The sequence below is a fragment of the Coffea arabica genome, chromosome 10e, assembly GCF_036785885.1.
Source record: "Coffea arabica cultivar ET-39 chromosome 10e, Coffea Arabica ET-39 HiFi, whole genome shotgun sequence".
Taxonomy (NCBI): Eukaryota; Viridiplantae; Streptophyta; class Magnoliopsida; order Gentianales; family Rubiaceae; genus Coffea; species Coffea arabica.
The window spans coordinates 15,186,229-15,211,575 of NC_092328.1; the positions used below are offsets into that span (position 1 = coordinate 15,186,229).

Genomic DNA, 25,347 nt, shown 5'->3' on the forward strand with positions numbered 1-25,347 from the left:
ACCTGAATTTTTTGAAAATTTATCTAAAACTTTATTGTAAATCACTATAGAAGTTGTAGAAAAACTTTTATAAGATGAAAAACATTTTTTCCTTTTCATTTTCTTTCTTTCTTTTTCTTTTTTCTTTTTTTTTTCTTTCTTTCTTTTTTCTTTTCTTTCCTCCCTTCCCGCTTTTTCTCCCTTCCCCTTCCCTCCCCTGTTCCTCTCTCGAAACTGCCATCAAGCAGTCTGCAGCAGAAAACATTTTTTTTTCTTTGCATTTTCTCTCCCCATTTCCTATCCCCCACCTCTCCCTCCCCCGCCACCCATTTTCTCCTTAAACCTCTCCCTCTTCCCCTCTCCTCCCCTCTGCCCCTTCCCCCTCCAACACAAAAATTTTAAAAAGCCAAATCCACTCTCTCCATTTCCTTTTCAGTTTCCATCACTCACTCACACTCTCTCTCTCTCTCTCTCTCTCGCTCCGTTCTTCTTGGCCGTTTCCGGTAAACCTCGTTCTACTTCACTGCTGTAACTTTCCATCTTCATCTTCTCCACAAGATCTCGCTCAAATCACCAAAACTATACTGCGCACTTCACACAATGCTTATCTACGCGCGTATCTGCATTCCCGTATAAGTACTTGTAACTGCATGTGAGTTGTCCTTTATGTTTTTTCCTGGGTAATTTTGGTGTGTTTTGTGGTGAATCTGCTGAATTTTAGTGGAAGAGGAGATTTGTAAAGGAAAATGTGGAAGCTGAAGATCGCGGAGGGAGGAAGTCCATGGCTGCGGACGACTAACGGCCACTTTCCCTATCAGTTTTGGGAACGCCGCCGTTTCCGAGGGAGAACTAGCCGCGATCGAGGAGGCTCGCAAGAATTTCTGCATTAATTGATTCGAGAAAAAGCACAGCGGCAGAGGGGAGGATGGTTGGGGAGGAAGAGGGAGAAAGGGAAAAAAAAGGTTGACCGGCACCGGAAGAGGTGATCGGCGCCGAAACCGGCGCGGGAGGTGGTGGTGGGTTGGGATGGGGGAGGAAGAAGAAGAAAAAGGGAAGGGAATTTTTTGGAAGTTTTGTGTGTTTTGGGTATTTTGAAGTGTGTATGTTAAAAACTTTAATAAGTTTTTTGGGATTCCTGTAGCAAAAGTTGTTAAAAAACTAGTAGCATACAAATTTTTGAAAAAACTGAGCTTCCAAACAGGCCCTTAGTGTAGAAATTGTAGGAAAAATTTTTAAAATGAAAAACTTTTGTTCTTTTCTTTTTTTTTCTTTCTTTCTTTTTCTCTTTCTTTCTTTCTATTTTTTTTTCTTTCCTCTCTTATTTTTCTCCTTTCCCCCTCCCCCACAGAAAGTTCCAGCAGAAATAATTTTTTTTTTTTTGCTTTTTCTCTCCCCCTCTTCTCCCTCTCCCTCTCCTCCTCCTCCTCCTCCTCCCCAACCGGAAGTTACATCAACATAAACATTTTTTTTGGCTTTTTCTCTCCCTCTCCCTCTCTCCCTCCCCCACCACCTCTTCCTCCCACTCCCTCTCTCCCCCTAGCAAGATCATAGCTGCAATTTGGTCGCGAGCCACAATCTGGTCGCGTACGATCTCGTCCCGTGATCAGATCGGGCAAAGAGGGAGAGGGAGGGTGGTGGGGTAGGGAGAGGAGGAGGAGGAGGAGGAGGAGAGGGAGAGGAAGAAGAGAGAGAAAAAAAAGTTGTGGCCGGTGCCAGAAAAGGTTGCCAGTATTGGAACCGACGGCGGATGTGGTGGTTGCTTGAGGTGGAAGAAGAAAGGAGAAAAAGCAAATTTTTTGTGTGTTTTGGGTATTTTAAATTGGATAGTTTAAAATTTTTGAGAAATTTTTTAAGGTTACTATAACTAAAATTACTAAAAAATGGTAAGAGACAAATTTGGCCTAAAACTCATTTTCCAAACAGGCCCTAAGGTTGTTAAAAAATAGATTTTTAATATACAAATGTGACCCCATTTGCTAAATATACCCTCGCGTTTGAGTTAAAAGCACCTGAATGAAAACGTTTGCTCCAAAGTCGCTATACTCTTGCTGAAAAATAAAAAAGAGACCAGAAGAAGAACATATTGGATTGAACTCCAATTTGTGGTTTACGTTGTGTGCACTTGAAGTTAAATGTAAGAACTTTCCTTCTCTTATGTTGAATTAATTGCTGCTATTGGTTAGTGGGATTTAATTGCCACCATATCATGTTGCATTACTAAAGTAAAGTAGATAGAAATTTAAAATGTCTTCTTCGAGCTCTTGTGGTGGTGGCGGTAGAATTAGGTCTGAGGTATCAGTACAAGCTTTTATGATTGTCAGTGGAAGATTATAGTGAAAATTGTTGATCCAGAAAAGCCATCAAGAGGCATGTGACACTTGGTCTGTGAACTGGATGAATGCAGCGTTTAATTTTGACGTAATTCGATAAGCCAAGAAGAGCCAAACAGCTAGGTTAGTTTTGAGGCTCTAGGTGCTTCAGGCCGTTCGAACTTCGATGGTGGTCTATTTTTTGGAATTTGAAAATTGAAAAATGAAGTGAAAAATATGAAGGTTTAGTTGTTTGTAGTCTTATGGTGTTTGTAATTTCAATTGTGTTGTTGATGATGTCTATGAAATGAACTGAGAAGGTTGTATTTCTTGTTCTCAAGTATTTACAATGAAATGAAATAATTTTAGATCTTGGCAGAAAATGCTAACAGTTTTTTTGCTATGGCTACTAATAATTCTTTAGCTGAAAATTGGAGATAGAGCAGAATGGAATCTTGAAGGGCTATGATTGTGGAAAATTTTGTAAAAGAAAGATAGTTGTATAACACGACATAAAACTATGTATTGAAAGTAAGTTATACATATTAATCCAATAATATTCGTTGACACAAAGTAGCATAAAATACTTTAAATCTACAAGTAACTATGCGCAAACATCATCTTTTAACCAATCCTTGTCCCATAATATTCTAGAGCATATTATGACCCTCCTACCTACATATTCTATCTACATGTGTACTGAATGACATTAAAATACAAAAGATATTTCTAGACAAAAAGAAGCCATATGCTCTATGTTAACTAAGACTATGCACTTTTGAATTTCTTGATCCTAAGTTTCTATAGCATATATGAAATAATAAGGCCTCCTAGCTTTCTTTATAGGTTCATTTGTATTTGCAAATACACCATTTGCACCTCTAGCACTCAAATTTCAGTAGGCTGCACTAGCAAAACTAGTAGAAAAGTAAAATTGAAAGTACAAAAAACCTACACTATATATATATATATACCTTTTTGTACAAAAAAGCATATATATATATACTTTTTTATATACTGAAATGAAAAATATAACCAAACTTTGAGTCAAAAAATGATACTCGATAACAAACTTTGCTCTTATTGGAAATTGTTAGTGGTGTGTAAGCCTTCTTAAGGTATATTTGATAAATTTGAAATTTGAAATTTGAAATTTGAAATTTGAAATTTGAAATCTAAAATCTAAAATCTAAAGTTTGAATCCATTAAATTAATGAATTGTTAAGTACTAAATTTGATACATTTAAGTGCATATCATATGATGACATATTCCTAATTATATACAAAATATCATATATATATATATATATAACTTTGCAGATTTAGACATATAAGATTGATAACACAATAAAAATTTTAATAAATTTAATATCTCAAACACAAGTATATATAAGAGTTCAAATTGGTATAAATGTAGCATAATCTTGAAAAAAATATATGGTAATTTTAATCATATTTTTGGTTCCGTATCTTTCAAATATATGTGTATTATTCACTACAAATTTATATGTGTAATTTTACCGCATGCGTATTTTTTGCGCCAAACTTTTAATTGTATTTTTGAAAAAAATCCATATAATATGTGTACATATAATATCCACTATTATGCATGTCTCGTTTTTTTCTAACTATTGCATTAACAATCATTATCCTAAAATTCATTGAGATGTGATGTTAACCATTTTTCTTATATATACACACATATTAGATATACCCAACTTTTGAGCCCTCGATTGCTTTATTTTTCTTGCTGCTTTTGCTTGTGTTAGTTATTTATTTTATTAATTTTTGTTAATTTGAAGCTAATGAACTTATCATGTATGGTTTGTCTTGATTTTTTTTCTTTTGCATGGTTAAGAAATCAAATTTGTTGAGCGAAACTTTTTTATTACTTTTTTTATTTTTTTCCTGATCTTTATGTGAATATTTACTTAACATTGTATTCTTTTCTTCGTTGGTTGTGTTAGATTTGCTTTCCCAATTAGATCTTTTTGGAGAATAATATGAATTTTGCTTTTATTTTGGTGTTGCTAATTTAGTTTCAACACTCTGATTGATTAAACCTCTGGTTAGCAACAATACTTGAAACTTAGTGTTTGCTTCAATTGTTTTTGGTGTTTTAGCATATTTGCATAGTTAGAATTGCACTTCTTAGTTTTAAATTTTTTTTCATTGTTTATGTTTTTTAATTGGATGTGCATAGTTAAATTTGGTTAGCATGAGCACTGATATTGTGAGTTTGGTAGGATTCTAAATTAATCAAGTATCTAACTTTTGTTCAAACCTTTTAACAGGTGATGCAATCAATAGACTTTTTATTTGAGTCAACATGAGCACTATCGATTTCATGCTGAACTATCATACTCTCAGTTTTCATATCAAACTAAAAACCATGATCATTTGCCCTACATGTCACTATAAATAATATATGCTATTGTTTTTAATTGTGGTTAGTTTGATATCATTAGATAGCTTATGCTATTTTCAGTATTAAATATTATAATTTTTTTTTGTTCAAGGAGAGACTCCAAACCCTTACAAGAGGGAAGGAGAAAGGGAAGGGATTAGAGCAAAATTATAACTATATCAATTAGACTAGCATTTAGTAAAAAATGCTTAACTTTCCTTCAGTAATAATTTGTTGGTTCTTATGTCTATTTTTTTATTAATTAAAAGAGGTACAACATTTGAAATCATGTTATTTGATTAAGGGAATTTCGCCAATTTGGTCCCTAAACATTTTCACTTAAATCAATTTCGTCCTTCATTAAATATTTTAACCAATTTAGTCCCTGAACTAGTTTTTTACTTTCAATGTAGGACTTTTTACTACATTTTACTCAATTCGCGTGGACCAAAGGGGTATAATTGTCACACTGGCTTAATCTCCTGCAATTATCCACTGAAACGGATTAGATATCATTATCCCGCCCATGCGATTATCCTTGGAAATAGAACTCAAATGGGAAAAATTGGGAGAACAACTAGGGCGAGCGGTGAACAGACGGTGGAGGCCAGAATCAAAATGTCTACGCCACGAGCTTAGGCAATGGACGATAAGATTCTGTAAAGGATGGCAACGATCAAGTGGAGTCATCGGGCTTCGGTGAACAGACAATGGAGGCCAGAATCGAAATGTCTACGCCACGAGCTCAGGCAATGGACGATGGCGATTCTGTCAAGGATTGCAAAAATCAAGTGGAGTCATCAACAAGATCAGGTAACTCGGCTTACTTCAAACCTAACCTTCATCAACCGTATGCATAAGGTGCTTGAGTTGAGTGCCACTACACACTAGTATGTTGGAATGGTGATATAATGTATAATGGAAAGACTTGAGGGAGGGGGGTTTAATTTTGCAGTATTGTACTTCAGTGGCGAGGCATGAACAGGTTAGGGGATATTAAAATTTTTTGTTAAAGTGCTTATAGATTCCACATGGGTAAAATAAAGCATTTAGTTTGGGTATGGTACTTTCAAAATTTTACTTTGTTTTCCTGAGATTTGTGATGTTGAAATGTTGGTAATTTTGAAATTGAATATGTATGCTTTTGATTTAGGTGGTGAAATTTGGTCTCGATTAAAGTAAATTTGTTTGTTTGTGAACTGTGATGTGGTCCCTGTGCCTTTAAAGTATACTATGCATTGCTTTCATGTTGATGAAAAGTCAAACATAACTGGGGCCAAGGTTCTGCATCTGAGAAATAATAAAAGATTTCTGTTTTTTTAAATAAAAAAGCAGGTCAAGATGTGGACTATTTTACTTTGAAAGTACATTATGGTGGTGTCTATGTTAAAGAGCCAAAACAAGCATACGTAGGGGGTAACGTGGAAACATTTGAAGGAGTTATTCCAGAAAGAGTTAGTAAGTCAATTCTGAGTCACTTTTGCACTTCTGTGGGCTGTCGGGAGGATTCAAAGATGATGTATGGAATCCCCTGTGAAAAAAATGTCCTGAAGTTTCGGTAAATAGATAGTGAGAATGATGCAATAGACGTGGCTTGCATTATTAAAAAATATGGAGAAATTGATGTGTATGGTGTCTATGAATTCCATATACAAGATGTTAATAGCAACACTGATTTAGGTGCAGCAACTGTTGAGGAGATTCAACTAAAAGATGATAATTTATATGTGGGGCTCACCTTTGATGATATTGATCTAGCTGACTTAGAAGAAATACCAGTCAAAGTTGAGCAAATGATGGAGCATGTGAAGTCAAAAAATGAAAAAACAAAGCCTGCTGAACATGGAGGAAATGATGGTGATGATGATGCTGTCCATTCGGATTCATCTAAAGCTGAAAGCTTCCATGATAGTGATTATGATTTCAACCATGATGAAGAAGATGTTATATTTCAGAGTTGCGTTGTTACACCTAAGCAAGGGTTAGGTTGTCGAATTGGAAAGATACAACCTAATGGTGGAGCAAAAAGTAGGGGCAAGGAGTGTAAGAAACAGAAAAGGTCTACGCCTGCAGCTGAGAAGAAAAAAGATAGAGCCAAAGATCATTCTTTGAAGGACTTGCACTTAGATGAAGGAGATCAGATTCCAGTCCACGAGGAATCTGATTCGCTTACCTCAGATGAGTTGAAAAGTTGTTAGTCCTCCTCGGATAAAGACAACAAAAAGAAGAAAAAGGCTAAGAACTCGAGTCTTGTGAGTTTTGAGCCTGATGTGGATATGGAAGATCCTAAATTTCATGTTGGACAGGTTTTTGATAATAAACAATTGTTGAACTTAGCTGTGGATAACTACACAGTCAAGTGGGGCAAGGATATCTAATGGGTAAAACAAGATGCTACACGGATGAGAGTTAAATGTAAGGCAGAAAATTGTCAATGAATGTTGTTTGCCTCTAAGGTTGAGGCCGGTGATGACTCTCTTGTGATAAAGACTATGGCACCTGAGCACACTTGTGGCCGGACATTCTACCACAAGAGAGCTATCTCTGGTTTTCTGGCTAAAAAATATGCAGAATTTTTAAAGTTGAATAAGAGAATCACTATTGAGGAATTTAGGGAGAAGGTGCATTTGGAACTTAATGTTCACATCACTATAGCACAAGTATACAAGACATTCATGAAAGCAAAGATCATAATCCATGGGAGCTATAAAGAACAGTATCAAAGGCTTTGGGATTATTGTGACGAGTTGCTAAAATGTAATCCGGGTTCCACTGTGTACATGGAGACAGAGTTAGATGAAGACATTGGGAGAGAGAGATTCCAAAGGCTGTATGTCTGCTTTGGGGCACTAAAAAGAGGATATAAGTCTGCATGTAGGCCCGTCATTGGAGTGGATGGCTGCCATTTACGAGGTCCACACCCCGGAGTGCTATTGACAGCTGTTGGGATTGATCCAAATGATTGCCTGTATCCCATTGCTTATGCAGTAGTAGAGGCTGAAAACCAGATGTCTTGGAAGTGGTTCGTCGAATTTTTGAAGTACAACTTGGAAATTTATGACCAAAGAAAGTGGACACTTATTAGTGATAGACAAAAGGTACTCTCTTGCTGAATTAATTAATTTTCATTCTTACGATAAATTTAATACTTAATTCTTACTGAAATTTAATAATTAATTCTTACTGAAAGTTAATACTTAATTTTATATGTAATCTTATAACAGGGTTTAGGGACTGCAATTCATGAAGTGCTTCCAGAAATTGAGCATAGACACTGTGTTAGGCACCTCCACAACAACTTCAAGAAGTTGCACCCGGGCTTGGCATTGAAGGAGAGATTTTGGACTTGTGCTAGGTTGTCCTACATGACATGGTTTGAAAATCAGATGGAAAGTTTGAAGGAATATGATGGAAAAGCAAGGAAATGGCTAATTGAAAACACATCACCTTGTCATTGGTCAAGATCGCACTTTCGGACCACACCAAAGTGCGATATTCTGCTCAACAATTTGTACGAGAGTTTTAATTCAGTCATTATGGCAGCTAGGGAAAAACCAATTTTGGGAATGCTTGGGACACTCAGAATTTATCTAATGGAAAGACTGAGAACCAAAAAAGAATGGATGAAGAAGAGAAATGACAAGATATGTCCCAAAATTCAGAAAAAACTTAAGAAGGCAAAAACAGAAGCTGCTTCAAACATTGCAAGATGGTCCAAGGAGGATCAGTTTGAAGTGACACATGCATATGACGGAAAGTATGTGGTTAATCTCAAAAAATAAACATGCACGTGCCGAAGATGGGACCCGACTGGCTGGCCTTGTTGCCATGCCATATGTTGTATTTCCTTGACTGGTGTAACTCTCGAATCGATGGTTCATCAGTATTACTCAAGAGAGAATTACTTGAAAGCCTATGAACCAGCCATAGCTCCAATGAGTGGTCCGAATGCTTGGGTCCAGTCCAAAAAAAAGCCGATGCTACCTCCAACGAAGTTAAAGCTCCCTAGTAGGCCAAGAAAAGCACGGAGAAGAGAGCCTGATGAGCCAAGGACCAATTCCGTAGGTGTAACAAAACTGCCTAGAAGAGAACTTGTGAAAATAAAGTGTTCAAACTGCCATTTAGAAGGTCATACTGTTAGAAAATGCCCATTGATCATTCCAGTGAATGAGCTGCCCGGTTCATGCTGTGGTAGGCCACCATCGTCTAACTCCAATAAATGCAGCTTCTGTAAGGAGAAAGGCCATAATAAGAGGACTTGTCCACAACTAAGTAAGACAACTGAGAGGCCTGAAGTGAATGAAGACCATGGATCAACTACCACAGCTGGTACTGAAGATTGCTTGCTGAATTAATTTTTTTTTATGATTAATTCAAAACTAACATTAATTGATACTTTTTTGTTTAACAGATGTAAATCAGGCCTTCAATGATGGGGAAAGTGGAAGAGACCAACAAAAAGCAGCTACCGTATCTTCATCAAATAATGGTTTGCTGTGTTTCTATGTTTTTCTAAATTTTTCTGACTACAGTTCTTTTAATGGCTGTATGTTCTTTTACTCAATTAATTGTAAGCTTTTCTAGTCCCAGGTGGAACTGCGGAAGCTGGTACTGAAGATGCTGAAGTGATAGAGTTCCAGCTTTCGGCTCCCCAAGCTATTTCTACTGATTTGCGGAAAAGGTGATGAAGTGTTCAGTTTGCAAGAAAACTAGACATAATAGGCAAACTTGTGATTCCTTTTAGGCTCGATCTTGGAGAAAAAGACGGGCTGCTATGTCAGTTTATGGTCCATTTCCTCCTTCAAAAGGGAAAGGGACCAGGAGAAAACAAATGGTCCGTTTGCGTGTATAATTGTTAAGTAAAATTGGAAATTCGTTGTATACTCTATTCCCTAACGCATGTATATGATTTATACCGGCGCATAGGGTGTTAGATGAAGATGATGATGAAGCTGATATAGCAATACTGGAGGGATGATTAATAGATGTGAACCCCCCTGACTGCTTAATTTTTTGTTGCACATGTTTAGGGCATGAAGTCTCCCTAATATAGATCTTACAATTATAATTATAGCGTACTGATCTTGTGGGGGAAAGAGAACAGAAAATATCATTGTGATTGTTTTGTTTTGTAAAAGTCTGCCGATGTTACCTTGCCATGTATCTCATTGCCTAGACATGAGCTTGGCATTGATCTCTTTTGGACAATTGGCATTCACTGGTTATATGAAATTCCTAATATCTTTTGTTGGTTGCATATTCATTAGGTGTTACATGGGTTGGTTGTGTTTAGAGAGTGTCAAATTTTAAGGCAAAATCTTGCCAAATTTTTTAAGACACCATTAGCTACCTGAATGGCTATCCTTACCATCCAGAATGAGATTAAAATTGCAGAATTAGCATGTCTATCCTTACCTAACTCTGGATGGTATAGACATTTCTAAGTTTAGTAGCACAGGTATGAGAGATGGAGTCATGACTTTCTCGTGCTTATGTAGCTTTCCTTTTGTCTGCCTTCTTGTTTGATATAACTAACTCTATCTAGCAAAATAGTAGTTTTTATTAATTTTGCAAGTTTTATTAATCAAGTTGTACAGCTTATACATGGAGCAGTCAGCTCAGTTACATTAATAGCTCATTAAACATATCTATATATTCCTTACTATGAACAATGAAAACATAATCGCAACATGATACACCTATCAAAACAATTATGAGTGAAATGTTTGTGGCAAAGCAACCAAAGAGTGAAGGAGAACCGAGGAATGCTATCTTTATCCTACACAAATTTGCATCATTCAACCTTAGCTCCAACAGGTCTCAAAGCCGATGTGAAATGTTCTGTAGGAACCAGCTAGCCATTTAGTTTGATCAGCCTTATCTAGAGTGGGAACAAACAGATTTGGAGTGAGGTTCTGCAATTCCCTCACTAGCCTACATCAGATAAGGACACTTGAGAAAGTGAATAAAACTGCGGATCAACTACAGGTTCCAACAAAATTTGCTAATTCTGCATTTCATCAACAGAAGACAGCTTCCAACAAAACAGATTACGATGGGCTAAATCTAATTTTTAATCTCATTCAGGAAGGCCTATCAACATGTCCATATACAAAATTTGCCCAAAATTCGATATATATATATTAGACAAATGCTTTATCAACTGCTTACACAGCCTTACAACCAAATCATAGTCAGACAAAATTAAGGCCAACCATAGCCACCTTACAACTTCGTGAACAAAAGGCTAACAGCAACTACATACGTTTCTCTAATTCATCTAAACTAACATTTGGAGCCCGAAGTCTTTTTTAGCATGTCCTCTTTTCTCATTACCAACAAGCACAGCAATTAACAAGCAACCACAACAAACAACAACAAAAACTAGCAACTTGCTCTTATATCTTAACTTTCGAATTTCAGCCTTCATCATCTTCTTCTTTTCTTTCAACCTTGCAAGTTCAATCTTCATGAACTGGTTCTCTTGTTCAGCTTTCCTTAGTTCCTTCAAAAGTTTTGCCATTGTATTTTTTGTCATCTCCGGCATTGGTGGATCATACCACAAAAAGTACTTGCAAGCCTTTGGTGACTATAATCAATATCAATACCTCAATTAGATTACATATTATTGCAAGTTAATCTAAAGCACAAATTACTACTAAATACCCATATCCGATTATACTGCCAAAATTAAAAAATTAATTCCCCTGAAATATATTAACAAAATAGAAAAAAATACCCCATAATTCTTGCAGCCGTGGAATCTTCTTCCTGGATTTGACAATGTCCACGAAGTAGCTATTCGACATGATTCATTACAATCACAAAACACGCTCTCAGATCCATTGTACTGACCTACCTTCTCTCTCTTCACCCCTAATAAATTTTCACTTTCCTCATCCTTATGATTTGAGTGTTGGAAGCTGCACGAACTTGATGCTCCATTGAAATATTTTTTCCCTTGATGCATCTTACATGTGCTCCTTTGCAGATACAATTGGGCAACTAAAAATGAGCCCTAATGTCTTCAAACCAGATGCTCGCCCCTTTTTGTAATGATATCTAATCCGTTTCAGTGGATAATTGCAGGAGATTAAGCCAGTGTGACAATTATACCCATTTGGTCCACGCGAATTGAGTAAAATGTAGTAAAAAGTCCTACATTGAAAGTAAAAAACTAGTTCAGGGACTAAATTGGTTAAAATATTTAATGAAGGACGAAATTGATTTAAGTGAAAATGTTTAGGGACCAAATTGGCGGAATTCCCTTTGATTAATCATTAACCAAAATTTCTTGGATGGCAAAGTCGTTGCTCAAATTCATTACTGAGGTCCCTAATTTTCACAAGGCTTCGTGACTATCTCGACTTTTTTTTTTCTTACCTCATTTGTAAATTTTTGTTGCAAATACACTAACATGTATTTTGTTGCTAAATTACAGGTCTTTTATGTTATAATTTTAAAGGGTTGTAGAAGGAGCAAGATGATTATAAACTTTCATAAACTGAATGTTCCACTTGGTATCATTTGACCTATTGGTTAAACAAAAGAGAAGGTCCTTTAATTTTTTTTTTCAAATTTAGTCTACAACATGTGAAAATTTTACTTTTTGTAATTAAAGAAGTAGAACATGATAATTTGAACTAAAGATAGAACTCAATCTATGCATCCAATTTTTTTTTCCTTTCTTTTAATTTGCATGCACTTTCTTCACTTTCTTTCATGGGATATTTTAAGAAGAAATCCTTTCTCTTATTTCTATGTTGTTGTTGAAGATAACTTTAGGTTATTTTTGCTTTTCTTGAAGATATCACTAATGGTACCTATAAAAGATGCAAAAATGTCCATTGAAATATTGACTTCGACTTCCAATGATAGATTAGGCTGAGCTATGTATGGGTTTCTTTATTCATTTGGAAGTGCTGGTATTCCCAATTAGATTAAAATGAATTAGGAGTTGTGTTCAAATCTTGATAAAAAGCAAAATACGTAAAATTTCTGTTGTGTGTAAAACTTTAATTAATTAATGTAGTTTAACTACGTCCTTGGTTTCTTTATCAGCATATGGTAAAAATGCTTGTTGTTGTGTTTTTTTTAATACTTGTTGTTGCTTATTCTTCATCTACAGTATTAGGGCTATTATGTGCACATGCAATTTATTGTTCATTGATCTTGTCTGCTTGGTTTCTTTATTGGGCCATTTGGTGATGTTTATGCCTCATTTTTTTTTCCTTGGGAGAATTGGACAAACAAAAATAATAAAACATTATCTAGTTCCTTAAAACACCAAAAATAAGTGTTTGTACATGTTTAAAGAACACATTAAATCAAAAGACGTGGATGAACAGTGAACTTAAATGAGGTGTAGCCATTGACCCTAAAGGACTTCATTTTTTTCCTTCTATCCCTGTCCTGAAGTTGATGCAATCTCTAACTCCCACTGCAATCCTCCAGACCTCTAGGCTGCTTTAAACCGTAACAACCCAAATCTAGTAACCATAACAAGCCTTCTATCTTGTTACTTTAATTGAAGTAGATCGGAATTTAGTTCAGGAAGCTTGTAAACTAGCTACTGATGCACAGAATTTAAAAGGAAAAGAAAAAAGATGTTCTGTTACATAACATTTTTTCGATGTTGTCTATCTTTTTGCAGATTTTTTTTGATAGGAAAGATGCAGTACTAACATTAAAAAAGGAAATATAGAAACGATTTTAAGAGTCATAGATTACAGTCATTCCAGGAATAGATTAACCTCTAACATAAACAAAGGGGATACAAAAGCGGGGCATGAAGAATAAAAAACAAAAAGAATATTAAGCTCGGTGCCCTTCTTTGCCCATGTGTCCACATAATGGTTGGCTTCCCGGTGGTCATGCTTCACGGTAGCTTGTTGGAAGTGCTACAACAGCATCTTGGAATCAGATATCAAGGGGTACAACTCACGAGTGATAGATAGTTTGGACTTCAATAATTTGACTAACACCTGAGAGTCTAATTCAACTTGCAAATGAGAAATATTTAATTGGCCACCAACAGCATCCCATTTCTTAGGCCCCAACACTCAACAGCTATCAAAGGTGAAGCTGATCCAAGTTTTCTGGAGAAACCCACAACTCAATTTCCCTGGCAATCTCTAGTTAGTCCTTTCGCGCTAGATTCTGAAGTCCTTAGTTTAGAGGATCCATCTGTATTTAGGTTGAAAAAATGGTACGATGGGGGGGGGTCCATTTGATAAGAGATTCTTCTCTTCTAACAAAGGAGAAATTTCCCAGCCCTAGGAACAAGAATTCTGATGCTTCCTTGATACACATTTTTACAGGGTCCATTCTCCTGATATTGAGCTCAAATAAAAACTTGTTCCTATTCTTCCAAATAGCCAGCCTGGTATCCAAAAGAAAATAAGGTTCCCCAAGGCATGTCTGCCACATGGGAAGCATTTGAGTCTAAGCATCCTTTCTTCATCCAAGATATGAAATCTTAAATTTCTGAGTCTGTTCAGAAAGGAGGGACAATTCCTACATAAGTTATTCTATAAAAGGCGAGCATAACGGCACGTATTAAACACATGTTCATTATCCTCGGAAGGATGATTATAGAGTGGGTAATTGTCATCAGGGTAACATTCTGTTTGCTAAGTCTGGACTTTGTGGATAGTTTGTTAAGGAAAATGAGACAAAGTAAATGTTTGACTGAGGTTGAGGTGTTCACTTTCCACACCCAGGTGCAACAGTCAAGAAGACTATCAATGCTAGAGGAATTCATCCTATCTATGGAATGACACAAATAATAGGCAGATTTGGAATTCAATAGCCCATTTGAAGAATTTTCCCAAAGAATGGAGTTAGTTTGCTGATGATTTTGAGCTCTACGGTAGCTGAAATTGCCTCTCTTATGTTAGGGGGTAGGACAAAGGATATTGTGGACAAGTCCTGTGTGCCATTTGGACCAAACTAGCAGAAATATACCGTGCTTGCGCACGGTGAAGAATTAATGTAATGCCCACAATGAGCATTACAGAGTATGAATTTAATAAAGTACTATAATTTATATTTGCAGTATGATGTGTATAAATTATGTGGTTGTAGGGGAGATAATTATAAAGATGAAAAAAAGGATAAACTAACAATTACTTCAAATAATACCGCCATCTGAATCAAGAATCCAAAGGTTAGTAGAAATTAATTTTTTACCATGTAACATGAAATTTGGTAAGTAGCGGATTGCAATTATAAATTAGCGATATGGAGAACTTGGCATTAATTAAAAAAGAGATAATTAAGGTAGAATATAATAAACTTAATTATTTGGCCCACCCTTAGTGTAACAGATAAAAAAAAATTTGTAGGCAATTAAAGTGAAAAGATAACTATTTGTAGGCAAAATAATTTACTGTAATTAATAGAATTAAAGAACATTAATTACAAGTAATGTATTTACACAAATGTAGCTGATTGCAATTTTATTAACGCATCAATTTTCTTAACACAAATGTATAATATTTTTACTTGGCATCAATTTTCTCAACGCATTCTTTTGTTTGATAGTTTCCCTGGTTTACGCAACAATATATTTCAATCGTACCGTAGTCATAATAAGCATACTGTTCTTAATAAAAGCATGAATTTAAAGATAAAATGGTATTTTGGCTCTGTGAAAAAAGCCTCATAAAGGTGCATATGATATGAGAATAATGAAGCGGTGACAGTTGAGGTTGTAAATTTATTCAAAGCTTTTTACAAAAAAGCAAGCATGGTCCTGAATGGTTGAAATAAATCTGCGGCATGTTTTAGATAAATTGCTAAGGTAAATTTGGTATGGAAAAAAGAAAGGACAATAAAAGTTGGCATTCATATGTTTACTGAACATATAAGAAGGATAACGTTTCTCGTAGAATAAATGTAAAACAAGTTGTCTAAGTTCTACCGGTTGGTGTATCAGAGAAGATGCAGAACTTATTGTACCAAGGAAACAGTTTTTCGACTCCACGTTTGTCGAAGATCAGGACAGTATAGCAAGACTCTGTTTCAGGGATAAATACTAAAGCGTCGCCAAATTGTAGCTGATGCTCAAACTTAAACGTGTTCCAATTAGTTGTAAACTGTCTCCGACGCATTCCAAGAGTGATTGTCTTGTTTCCAGTTCTTAGGGTGATCAGAGGAGTTTTCTCACCATGTGTGAAGAAGGATACAAATTTGGGCACTTTCTATTGTTCAGTGAAAAAAAAATGATTACTGGGAAAGAAAGTAATGAATGAAAAAATAAAACAGGAGATAACTGAAGCTCACAAAATTATGTTGGTTTTGCTAAGTGAAGATCTCATAGAATGATAGACCATCAGCTATGTCTTGAATGAAATTTGGTTTCATTGCCGATGCTACTTTCTGACACTGCATTCTTTGTTCTGTGTTTCATAAAAAAGGTAAGCGTACAAAGCTGGCAAATAAAACAAGAATAATACTAAAAATCTGGAATTTTTTAAGCACGAGAAAAACTAACTTTTTAGGAAAACATGCTCTGGAGTATCTAACATACTAGGTAGCGGATGAGTCCAAGGTAAGTAGTCATGCGTTTTTGCTGCTGAGTAATGGAGCATGTTGAACAACAAGTTTCCGGAATGCCGAAGGAACATTGTGTCATCTTCACGGATGATATTATTCTCGCAGAAGTCTTGCCATCCTTCTCCAAACCATGTTTCTAAAATACTGATAGTCCATGTTCTATAGCCTTCTCGAATAGTTATCGTACGTTGTTGGTTTTTCTTAGAAGCAGCAGAAACTGAGCAGGGAATATCTAATTATTTTGAAAACACTTTGGTTATCATTAAAGAATTTACATTGCATGAGAAAAACTAAACTATATAGAAGCAAAAGTACCTGCTTAGAACTGTTACTCCTAAAGAAGAAACAGTATTCCATGCTGCCGGTAATATTTGGTGGAAGACTGGAGGGTCTAACACTTTCAAAGAACTCCATACTTGTTTGTTATTATAACTGTAATAGGCTTTTGAGGCTGTAGATTTTAGTAGGTTGTTCTTGTCATATATATATAGAGGCTTCATAACAAGAACAAGTAGCATTAATTGGGCTGTATGAGTATCTGGTAACCAGTGGATTTATTTAAAGTGGTTGAACTAATAGCTGTAGGATCAGTAATGAATGCAAAAAGGTAGTCTTGGAAAGGTTCAATGTGGTTTGATGTTTGCAACCAACAGTTAATTCATAGTACATTATATCAGAAGAAATGAACTGGAAAGTGAAAAAGCTTTGATAAATATATTGAATGGCGAAATGTTTTGCTGTTGGCAATCAACGCTACTTTCAAATAGCATAAATGGTACGGGATGATGTGCAAACATTATAGCGATTATGGTACTTTCAAATTAAGTTGGAAAGGCATGCAGATTAACGGGCAAAGCTTAACAGTGTGTAGAAATACATAGTTCAGCCATATGAATATTTCATAGGCACATCAGTAGCATGACAGTGCTCAAAAAACGTTGAGACTTGGTTTCCTTCACCACACAAAAAGGCACATAGCACCGAATGCAGCAAAAAAAATGTAGCTTGTTTGGAAAGGGAACTATTCTAATCTTGTCTGGGTTTTTTCCTGGGGCTGCTCAGAAGAGCTTCAGAGCTTAATTGCCTACTTTCATTAGACTCGTCAAATTTTTGAAGAAGACAAACTTTAGCTTTGGAAAAAGACGTTCCGCCTATTGAAAAGCAGTAACCATACCTGACTCAGTAAGTTGGCTATTTCATAGAAAAACAAACATGTCTATAGTACAGATTAAATGTAATAGCACTTCTTATCTGTAGAGTTATTCATTCACATTGTAAAACAAAGATGATTAAGTAGAGGTTATAACCTGATGAAGGACAAGGAACGGTCTGTTCACTGGAGTCTGTAATAAAAACTTGTTCATGAGAAGCTTCTTTATAGTATACCATTGTGAAACGCTGATTTGCATCAGCCAAGGGAACTTGTGCAGGTCTAATGTACGCAAGGAACTTTTTTTATTTTAGGTCCTCATGCAGAATTTCAAGTGGTAACACCATATTCTGCAAGGTACAAAACAAAAGAATATATATATACACACATATATAGATATGTACTGATGCGGCATGGTAAGAGCAAACCTAAAAATAATGCTTCATTGCTTCTTTTGCTGTGAACGTTAGCAGTTTCTCAGCTAAATCACCAAACAGTGTGGTTGTGACTGTTCCGGTGTCATCAGAGAGATCAATATCAAATTTACACCTATTAAATATGCAAGTTTTATATAAGGCACAACAGAGGGAAAGAAATGATAATATAATTAGCAGTAGCAGCAGAAATGATAAGTAACAAATAAATTAATGATGATCATACCTTGGTTCAGCCTTGTGCTTTTGTTTACAAGTATTACACATGAACAAGACACCATAATCCGCAGACGTGGAGCGGAAGCATTTTTCACACCCCATGTACCAAAATTTTTGAAAGATGTGTTCAAATGAGAATGATGCTTCCACCCACATATTCTAAGAATATAGTCAGTATATGAATTAGTCAAACTATTTGCAGGCTGAAATCTACTGATCAGGTTACAATCATGGCAGTACCTTGTGTTTTGAGCTGATATTTGAGATATCAGTAATTTTTTGATCTGCTTGAAAAGAGATATCAGGATTGTATCGATTATATGTTCTCTTTTCAACAATGTCTGCAAAGCATTTGGCATTTCTACTTGCCCTGTATATAGGATACTAAGATTGTTAGCCAAATAGGGAAAATATCATTTTTTTATATGCAACTGAGACTGAAAATTATAAGAGTGAAACCAGCTCTTAAGTATCTCTGACTGTCAAAAAATAGATAATTTATAAAGTCTATAAGCAACAAATATTGAAAATTATAAGAGCAGAACCAGTTCTTCAGTTCCCTTGCTTCTTGGACAGGTGGATTTACAAGGATTGTTGAATCAAATCAAGTAGAAAGAGCTACTCCTATAAAAAAGAAAAGGGGAAGCAATATGTCATTTGAAAAAATGCACAGATAGAAAAAGGTTAGATGTTCAAAACATGTAAGGGGCAAATGTTATACTTACCATTATAATTTTGAACCTTTAGCCTTCTTCTAATAAGAACAGGATAGTTCTGAATGTTTGAAATAATCTTGGAGCCTTCATTGTCAATAAAAGCATTCCACATAGATAGCATAAGTGTCTGCAATCTGACATATTTGAAACAGAGGAACTCTTAATATTTTCTTGGAAAAGGCTGTAATCTGTAGCAGCAGATAGTCATTGTATACAAAAATTAAGGCTTCTTACTCTTCATTAACAATGACAAGCTTCTGGACTCGTGCTTCCTTTGAATTAATCGTGACTTTTTTTTCATCCACCGCAGGAATAACAATTCCCATAATATCTAGTGAGAGGAACCTAAAAAATAAGCCTAACAGCATATAATAACCAAGGTAGATCAGTTATGGTAGAAAAGGAAGAAACTCACCAACAGAAATGTCCTTTCGATCCATGTACTGTGCCAAGTCCCTAAAGTTGGTATACGTAAACTTTGCAGCTATAACATCCTCTTCGTCTACAATCTCTTCAATAAGTGTTCGACTGGTGATTATCCATTGCTTTGCTAGCTCAGTGGTTCTAAAGTTATCAGGGATCCTTTTCACCTGAGCATTAGAGATGAGGTATTTTTTGTAAACCTCTATTCTGGGGCTCATTATAGCAATATCAGCATTAAAAATGATGCCTTCAACCTTTGATCCCTGAAAATGAATTATTATGATGGTGGACAAATGAGTAGTATATAAACTCCTTAGTTTAGCAAATAGGATTATGAGAATAGAAGTTAAACTGCAATAAATACCTCAGAATCAATGAAGATAAATTTTTGTTTCCTAGTTGGTGTGCTAATTGATGAGGTAACTTGCTGTTTATCCTGGACAATGACCTTTGCTGTCCACTTCTCCATCCCGACCTCAACATCATTGATAAATAATATAGTGCACATCCTATACTCATTAGCAATAATAAGAGTAAATAAGCAAGAATTTCTGTTTGGAAGGCAAAAGGAAATTATAAGCTCTGAAAACAATAGCTAACAACATTTAAATGTCAAGATACCTATGAAGAGTGCAAATGATCAATTAGACAACTGCAATATTTCATCAAACACAATATTGCTTGTTTTGCAGTCAGTTTTTACTTCAGCAAAAGTTCCTGGAAGTATGAGAACTTTAACTGCATTAGCAGTTTTTGCTCTAGAGAGTGCAACGTATAATTGTCCATGAGAAAATATGAGTTCCTTTAGATATACACCAACATAGTCAAGAGTTTGGCCTTGAGCCTTGTTAATTGTCATTGCAAAACATAGGCAAACTGGAAGTTGTGTTTTGATGAATGGAATCCCATTCTTTTCAGTATTAGGTGTCTGTAATGGGATTCTGGGAATGAAAATCTTCTTCCGTTTATGCTGACCAAAAGCTATCTCAGCACAGATAGTGTGGCGTCTTAGCTGTCGACAAATAAGTCTTGTGCCATTGCACAATCCTTCAGCTGGATTTAGATTCCTGAGCAAGATCAAGGGACAGTTTTCTTTTAGCATGAGTTTGTGTGGAGGAAGAACCTTTGGATTTTGAGAATTCAAAAAATCCTCATAATCTGCCTGAAATCTCTGATCAACAATTTGGTCAGAGCTTTTATAAGTAAAAAGCTGTCCAGGAAACCTTTGAATCATCATTTCATTGATGTCTTCAACAGAGGTATTTTTTGGAGTTAAAATACATCTACTGATCATTTCATAAGGATCAGATAAGTAGAGATTCAAATCTGGAAACGTGTAAGCTATCAACCTGGTTGAAAAAGTTTCTGTTAGCAACCTGTGCAAGATATATGTAGTAATACTGATGGAAAAAGGGCAGGAGTGTGCGATAAATACAGGAAATATAGAGGACCTGTCAAAAGAATCTTTCATATTGTGGAATGGTATAACCATATGACTTGGTAAACATATCTGGTTATCTGCATCAACAGGTTCTGCACCTTCCCCAACAGCAAGCAAGAATTGTGAAAAGGCAAGATCTAAGACAGCCCTCATGTTCTGTGTTAACTTTATTTTGTGCATCCTAAACCATAATGAAGAATGTAGGAGGCTAGCCTGAATTAACTGGTCCTTAGTAACTCCTAGAATAACGGGAAGAGTTTGGCGAAAATCGCCCCCAAAAATTACAACTTTGCCTCCAAAAGGATCATCAGTCTCCATTACATCTTTCAACAATTCTTCAAATGTTTCAATACTTTCTCTTTTTGCCATTGATGCTTCATCCCACAAGAACAACTTGCATTCAATGATTAATTGTGCCATGCTGCTTTGCTTGCTCAATTGACAGGTTTTATTCTTGGAAAAGTCCAATGAAATTTTAAATCTGGAGTGAGCAGTTCTTCCTCCAGGACGAAGTGATGTTGCAACTCCTGAAGTCGCTACAGCTATTGCAATGTATCCCTGCGATCTAAGTGTTGCAAGAAGAGAACGATATAAAAATATTTTTTCCATTCCCCCTGGACCATCAATGAAAAAGCTCTGGCCTTTGGACGAAAAAACAGTCTGCAATATCAAATCATCAGCATGTTTTTTGTTCTGCATTTAACTTTGAAGTTATCAAGAAATCTTCTGGTGACACCACAATACTCTTTTCACTGTCCACTTCCTTTGTCATGCTTTCATGACAGCTAAGAGCAACAGCATTTACAACTAAGTTGTAGTCACTGATATGCCTCCCCATATATTGGAGCGATTTGTTAATATCAGACAAAACCTTTTGTCTTATTTCAGTAGCTGAACAATGAGTCTATACCTGCGCTCGTTCGAAGTCTCTGGAAAGTTTCATTTCAAATTTTTCCCACAAAAGACTTGGATTTGTTGGAGCACAATGCAAAAGCAAAGTAACAAATAAAAATCTAAGCAAGGAAGGCATCTGAAAACCAGCAGCTTCTTCAAGTGTTGCCTCAATGAAAGAATCAGATTCTAAGAGGCCAAGCTCTAAAGCAGCCTTTCTAAATGAATTCAGTTTACATCCATTAACTATCAAGAAGTCATCAAAGGATGCAGGAGCTCGAACATGCGAGAGAAGAAGTCTTAAATAATACCTATCACCTTCGCTTGGTTTAACAGTGACTAACCTGCCAATAACCTTGTGTTTGCTTCTTTCTATCCAGTTTCTTTTAGCAGGTGTCCACACAAAAGTGCTGAGCAAAATCTCGATGCAAACATTTGAGACTTTGAGCTTTTTTGTTAACACGGTTCATTCTAAAGAACTCAGTTAACATAGTTTTGGAGAAATAAATTTTTTTTAAGAGCTGTGAAAGATTAGAATCTTGATTAAAGGAAACATATTGATGACCAGGAATATGAACCTGAAGACTATAAACAGCAGGGGTCATTTCATTCAATCGAAATGCATAAATTCGCCACAAAGCTTCTGGAAGAGAAACCCATCGACCTCGCTGGAACTCCTTGATCTCATCAACATCTTGAGGTGTTTCATCAGCTATGGTGTGGAAGTTGACAAGATCATGGCCTTTAAATATGTATTTGTATAAATACTTAACTAACTTGATAGTTGAACAAATTTCCACGTTGATGTGACAATCAATCAAAGCTAGCAAGTATGGAGTATACGGGATGATCCACCTATTATCCAAATCATAACCTTTGACTCTGATTTTTTTGCCATCCTTTCGTTTGCGATAATTTGGATAGCTATCCTCACCGTGAGTCATATGTTCAGAATACCCTTTTGGATAGTAATTTTTGCAAACACTGTTTTTCATACAAGGGCTATTTTTGTTCATTTTTCCACAAGGGCCATGTATCATGTGTCTTACAACAAGAGAATAAAGATGAGGACGCTCTTTACGATCAAGCAGCTCAGCAGAAACAATTTTATCATAGGCTTCTGGATTAAGAGGCTTAAACTGCAGTTTCAATATAAACAGTAAGTGAGCATGGGGAAAGCTTTTTTTTTGGAATTCAATAACATAAACATAGGCTGCAACGTCTCCAAATATTTTCTTTGCAACCAACTCTACTCTCAGTATTTCAAACTTTGCCCTGAACACTCTAGCTAAAAGATCGGGTCTGTCCTGAGGTTTTTCTTTGTACTTTAAATGTTCCTGAATTTCTGGCCACAGTGGATTGCATGTCATGGTCAAAAAAACCTGACCATGCATGTCATGGTCAGGCTTTCCATATTTTTTGGCTAAAGCCATTGCATCAAGATATCTACGCCTCATATCTCGCGGTCCTCTGAGAAACGAAACTGGCAAATATATTCGCCGGCCAACTTTAGAACCTGACGTCTGGCCTAAAAAGACACTGTCCATTATTCCTTGAAGAGCTTCAGTCCGAATGGTATTTTGTTTGTTTCTGTGAAAATCAAGCCTAGATGTCTCTATCTTAACGTAGATATCAACAACATACTGCTGTAACAATCTCAGTGCATGTAACAACATGGACTCATCGTCATTTCTCATTTGAAACCTATAGTAGTAGTATTCCCTAGCAGTGACATTAGTTTTCTGTTTCTTGCCATGATCAGCGACTGAAATAAAATGGAACTATGTATTAATGACATGAAGGAAAAAGACAATATGCTTGAAAATTATAACATGCTTCCAAGATGTTAAGTTAATACTTGCCTCTTTGTTCCAGGTTAATCAAATTAGATGGACCACTGATAGATGCTAGATCAATAGGAATATCATCTTCACAAACATGACGCGCTCTTTTCCTATTTTCGCACGTAATCCTTTGAATTCCATGGTGCCATCCAGACTCACTACAAGGAAATAATAAAGGATACTGCAAAGAGTCATAGCAAGCATAATAATGCTTAATCATATGACTTTGATCGGAATGACTATAAACCTGAATATGAACTGACTTATCAACTGATTCATCATCAGTCTCAGTCCATATAGCAGCAACTTGAGAAGCTAATGGAAGATTATATATACACTGATCAAGAGCAGGATTGCAATTAAGAACAATTCTATGGTGTTCGAGATCAGGAATATGACGCAAATCCTTAAAGAATTTGGCATAAGGATTGCCGGCTAAAATGCGCATAAGCAATTTAAGGGTGCTTTCGCGAAGTCAAGAAGAAACATCAAGTCTCCTTGTAAGTTCCTCATCTGTATAAAAAAAGTACAATTGAATACTAGATGGTTTATGATGCTGTGATACCAAACCATCAAGGAAGTGATATACTTGGCCTTGTATTCGAAACGTATAAACACCGTGTTTATTTTTCGTCAGTTCTGGATCATATTTTGCAGCAAAAGTAGTGAAAGAAACATTGTTGTTGTATGTACGAGCATTCTTCCTGACATCATCACCGATAAAGAGGCGGTGAAGATCATAAGGCATTGGTGCAGTGACCAGTGAAACTTCTCCTCCTGAACAACAGAAATTAGGAGGTTCTAAATGGAACCGTATAGCTCCACAATACTGACAACTTGGAGAAGCAGGGAGAATCAAAGAATGGTCAGAAATCCTTTCTAAACGAGGGAGAATAATTTTCCTAGATATTCACTGCTGACCTGGAACAAAGGGCACTTGTTTGTTTTTTTTGTTCCATGGATAAGCTGGACAAGAACTAAACGTGAAAAGGTAATAATAAAAGATTTAACTAGACACAATTAGAATGCAACCTGAGCTGCATGTTTTTCTGGACACTGGAGCACGTTTGACAGTGTTAGAGTGAGTTGCATTTCCTGTGAGTGAAAATGAGCTAAGCATGCACAAAAAGGTAAGAAGATATAGAGAGGTTGTAGCTATAAGGAATGAGTAATATGAATGCGGATGACGAAGGAAAAACAGGCAGATAGACTATAAGAGCTGTTTAAAAGACCAAAGTAGAAGGGAAAAAGAAGAAGCTTAACAGATTCACTCAAAACAGTAACACGGTAGAGAAAATAGGAAAAATGATGAGTAAAGTGTATTAAGACAGCAAAGCTGAAAACTAAGGTTAAGGTCTACCTTGTTGTACATTAGACAGAATGGAACTTGCAATAATAGAAGAGGAAGCATGCTTTTCACTTTCCAATGAAGCTTTTGTAAAGCTGAGCAGGTGCGGTAGTTCAGCACCTGTTAACACGTTTTCTGACTGAACGTCAAAAGAATATGAAGCTCTACCTGCTAACTCATCACTGATCAGAATATCAGCATTTTGATTAGAAGCAGCGTGCAAAGAAGCATCAGGAATACTAATGGTTGTTCCTACAAGATCAAACGGAGGTTGTTCAATGGAATTTGGACGTTTTCTCTTAGAAGTGCCAAAGTTTGGCACACAATCAGAGGCAGAAGGGGGCATATTTTTTTTTCTTTGAAGCATTAGCCTCCCTTTGACGGCGTAAAAGATCATCCTTTTTATCTTGTGGCATTTGTGCGTAACGACGTGTGCTAGCTGCCCTTTGATAGCGTAAAAGTTCATCCTTCCTTTCTCGGGTCATCTCTTCATAACGTTTCTGGCGTTTTGCATTTCTATCCATGATATTATATGATATGATACGAGTCGTGTGAGAGAACTACACAAATGGCTTACAGGTATTTCCAACCGCAAAGTAGGCATATTAGACAGGAAGTAAAAGCAGA

The 25,347-nt window shown here is 36.0% G+C and overlaps 2 protein-coding genes across 2 annotated transcripts; one reads left to right on the forward strand and one right to left on the reverse strand.

Moving 5' to 3' along the window:
• Nucleotides 1-7,187: 7,187 nt before the first annotated feature.
• Nucleotides 7,188-8,477, forward strand: LOC140015126 (uncharacterized). The gene is made up of 2 exons (XM_072067020.1): nt 7,188-7,793; nt 7,920-8,477. The coding sequence occupies exons 1-2, from the start codon at nt 7,188-7,190 to the stop codon at nt 8,475-8,477; spliced, it is 1,164 nt and encodes a 387-aa protein (XP_071923121.1).
• Nucleotides 8,478-19,836: 11,359 nt separating this feature from the next.
• On the reverse strand, nt 19,837-25,066 carry LOC113711336 (uncharacterized). The gene is made up of 9 exons (XM_027234500.1): nt 24,733-25,066; nt 23,938-24,149; nt 23,620-23,709; nt 23,391-23,553; nt 22,107-23,293; nt 21,873-21,976; nt 21,548-21,746; nt 20,648-21,297; nt 19,837-20,545 (listed from the first exon to the last, which is right to left on the reverse strand). The coding sequence occupies exons 1-9, from the start codon at nt 25,064-25,066 to the stop codon at nt 19,837-19,839; spliced, it is 3,648 nt and encodes a 1,215-aa protein (XP_027090301.1).
• Nucleotides 25,067-25,347: the final 281 nt, after the last annotated feature.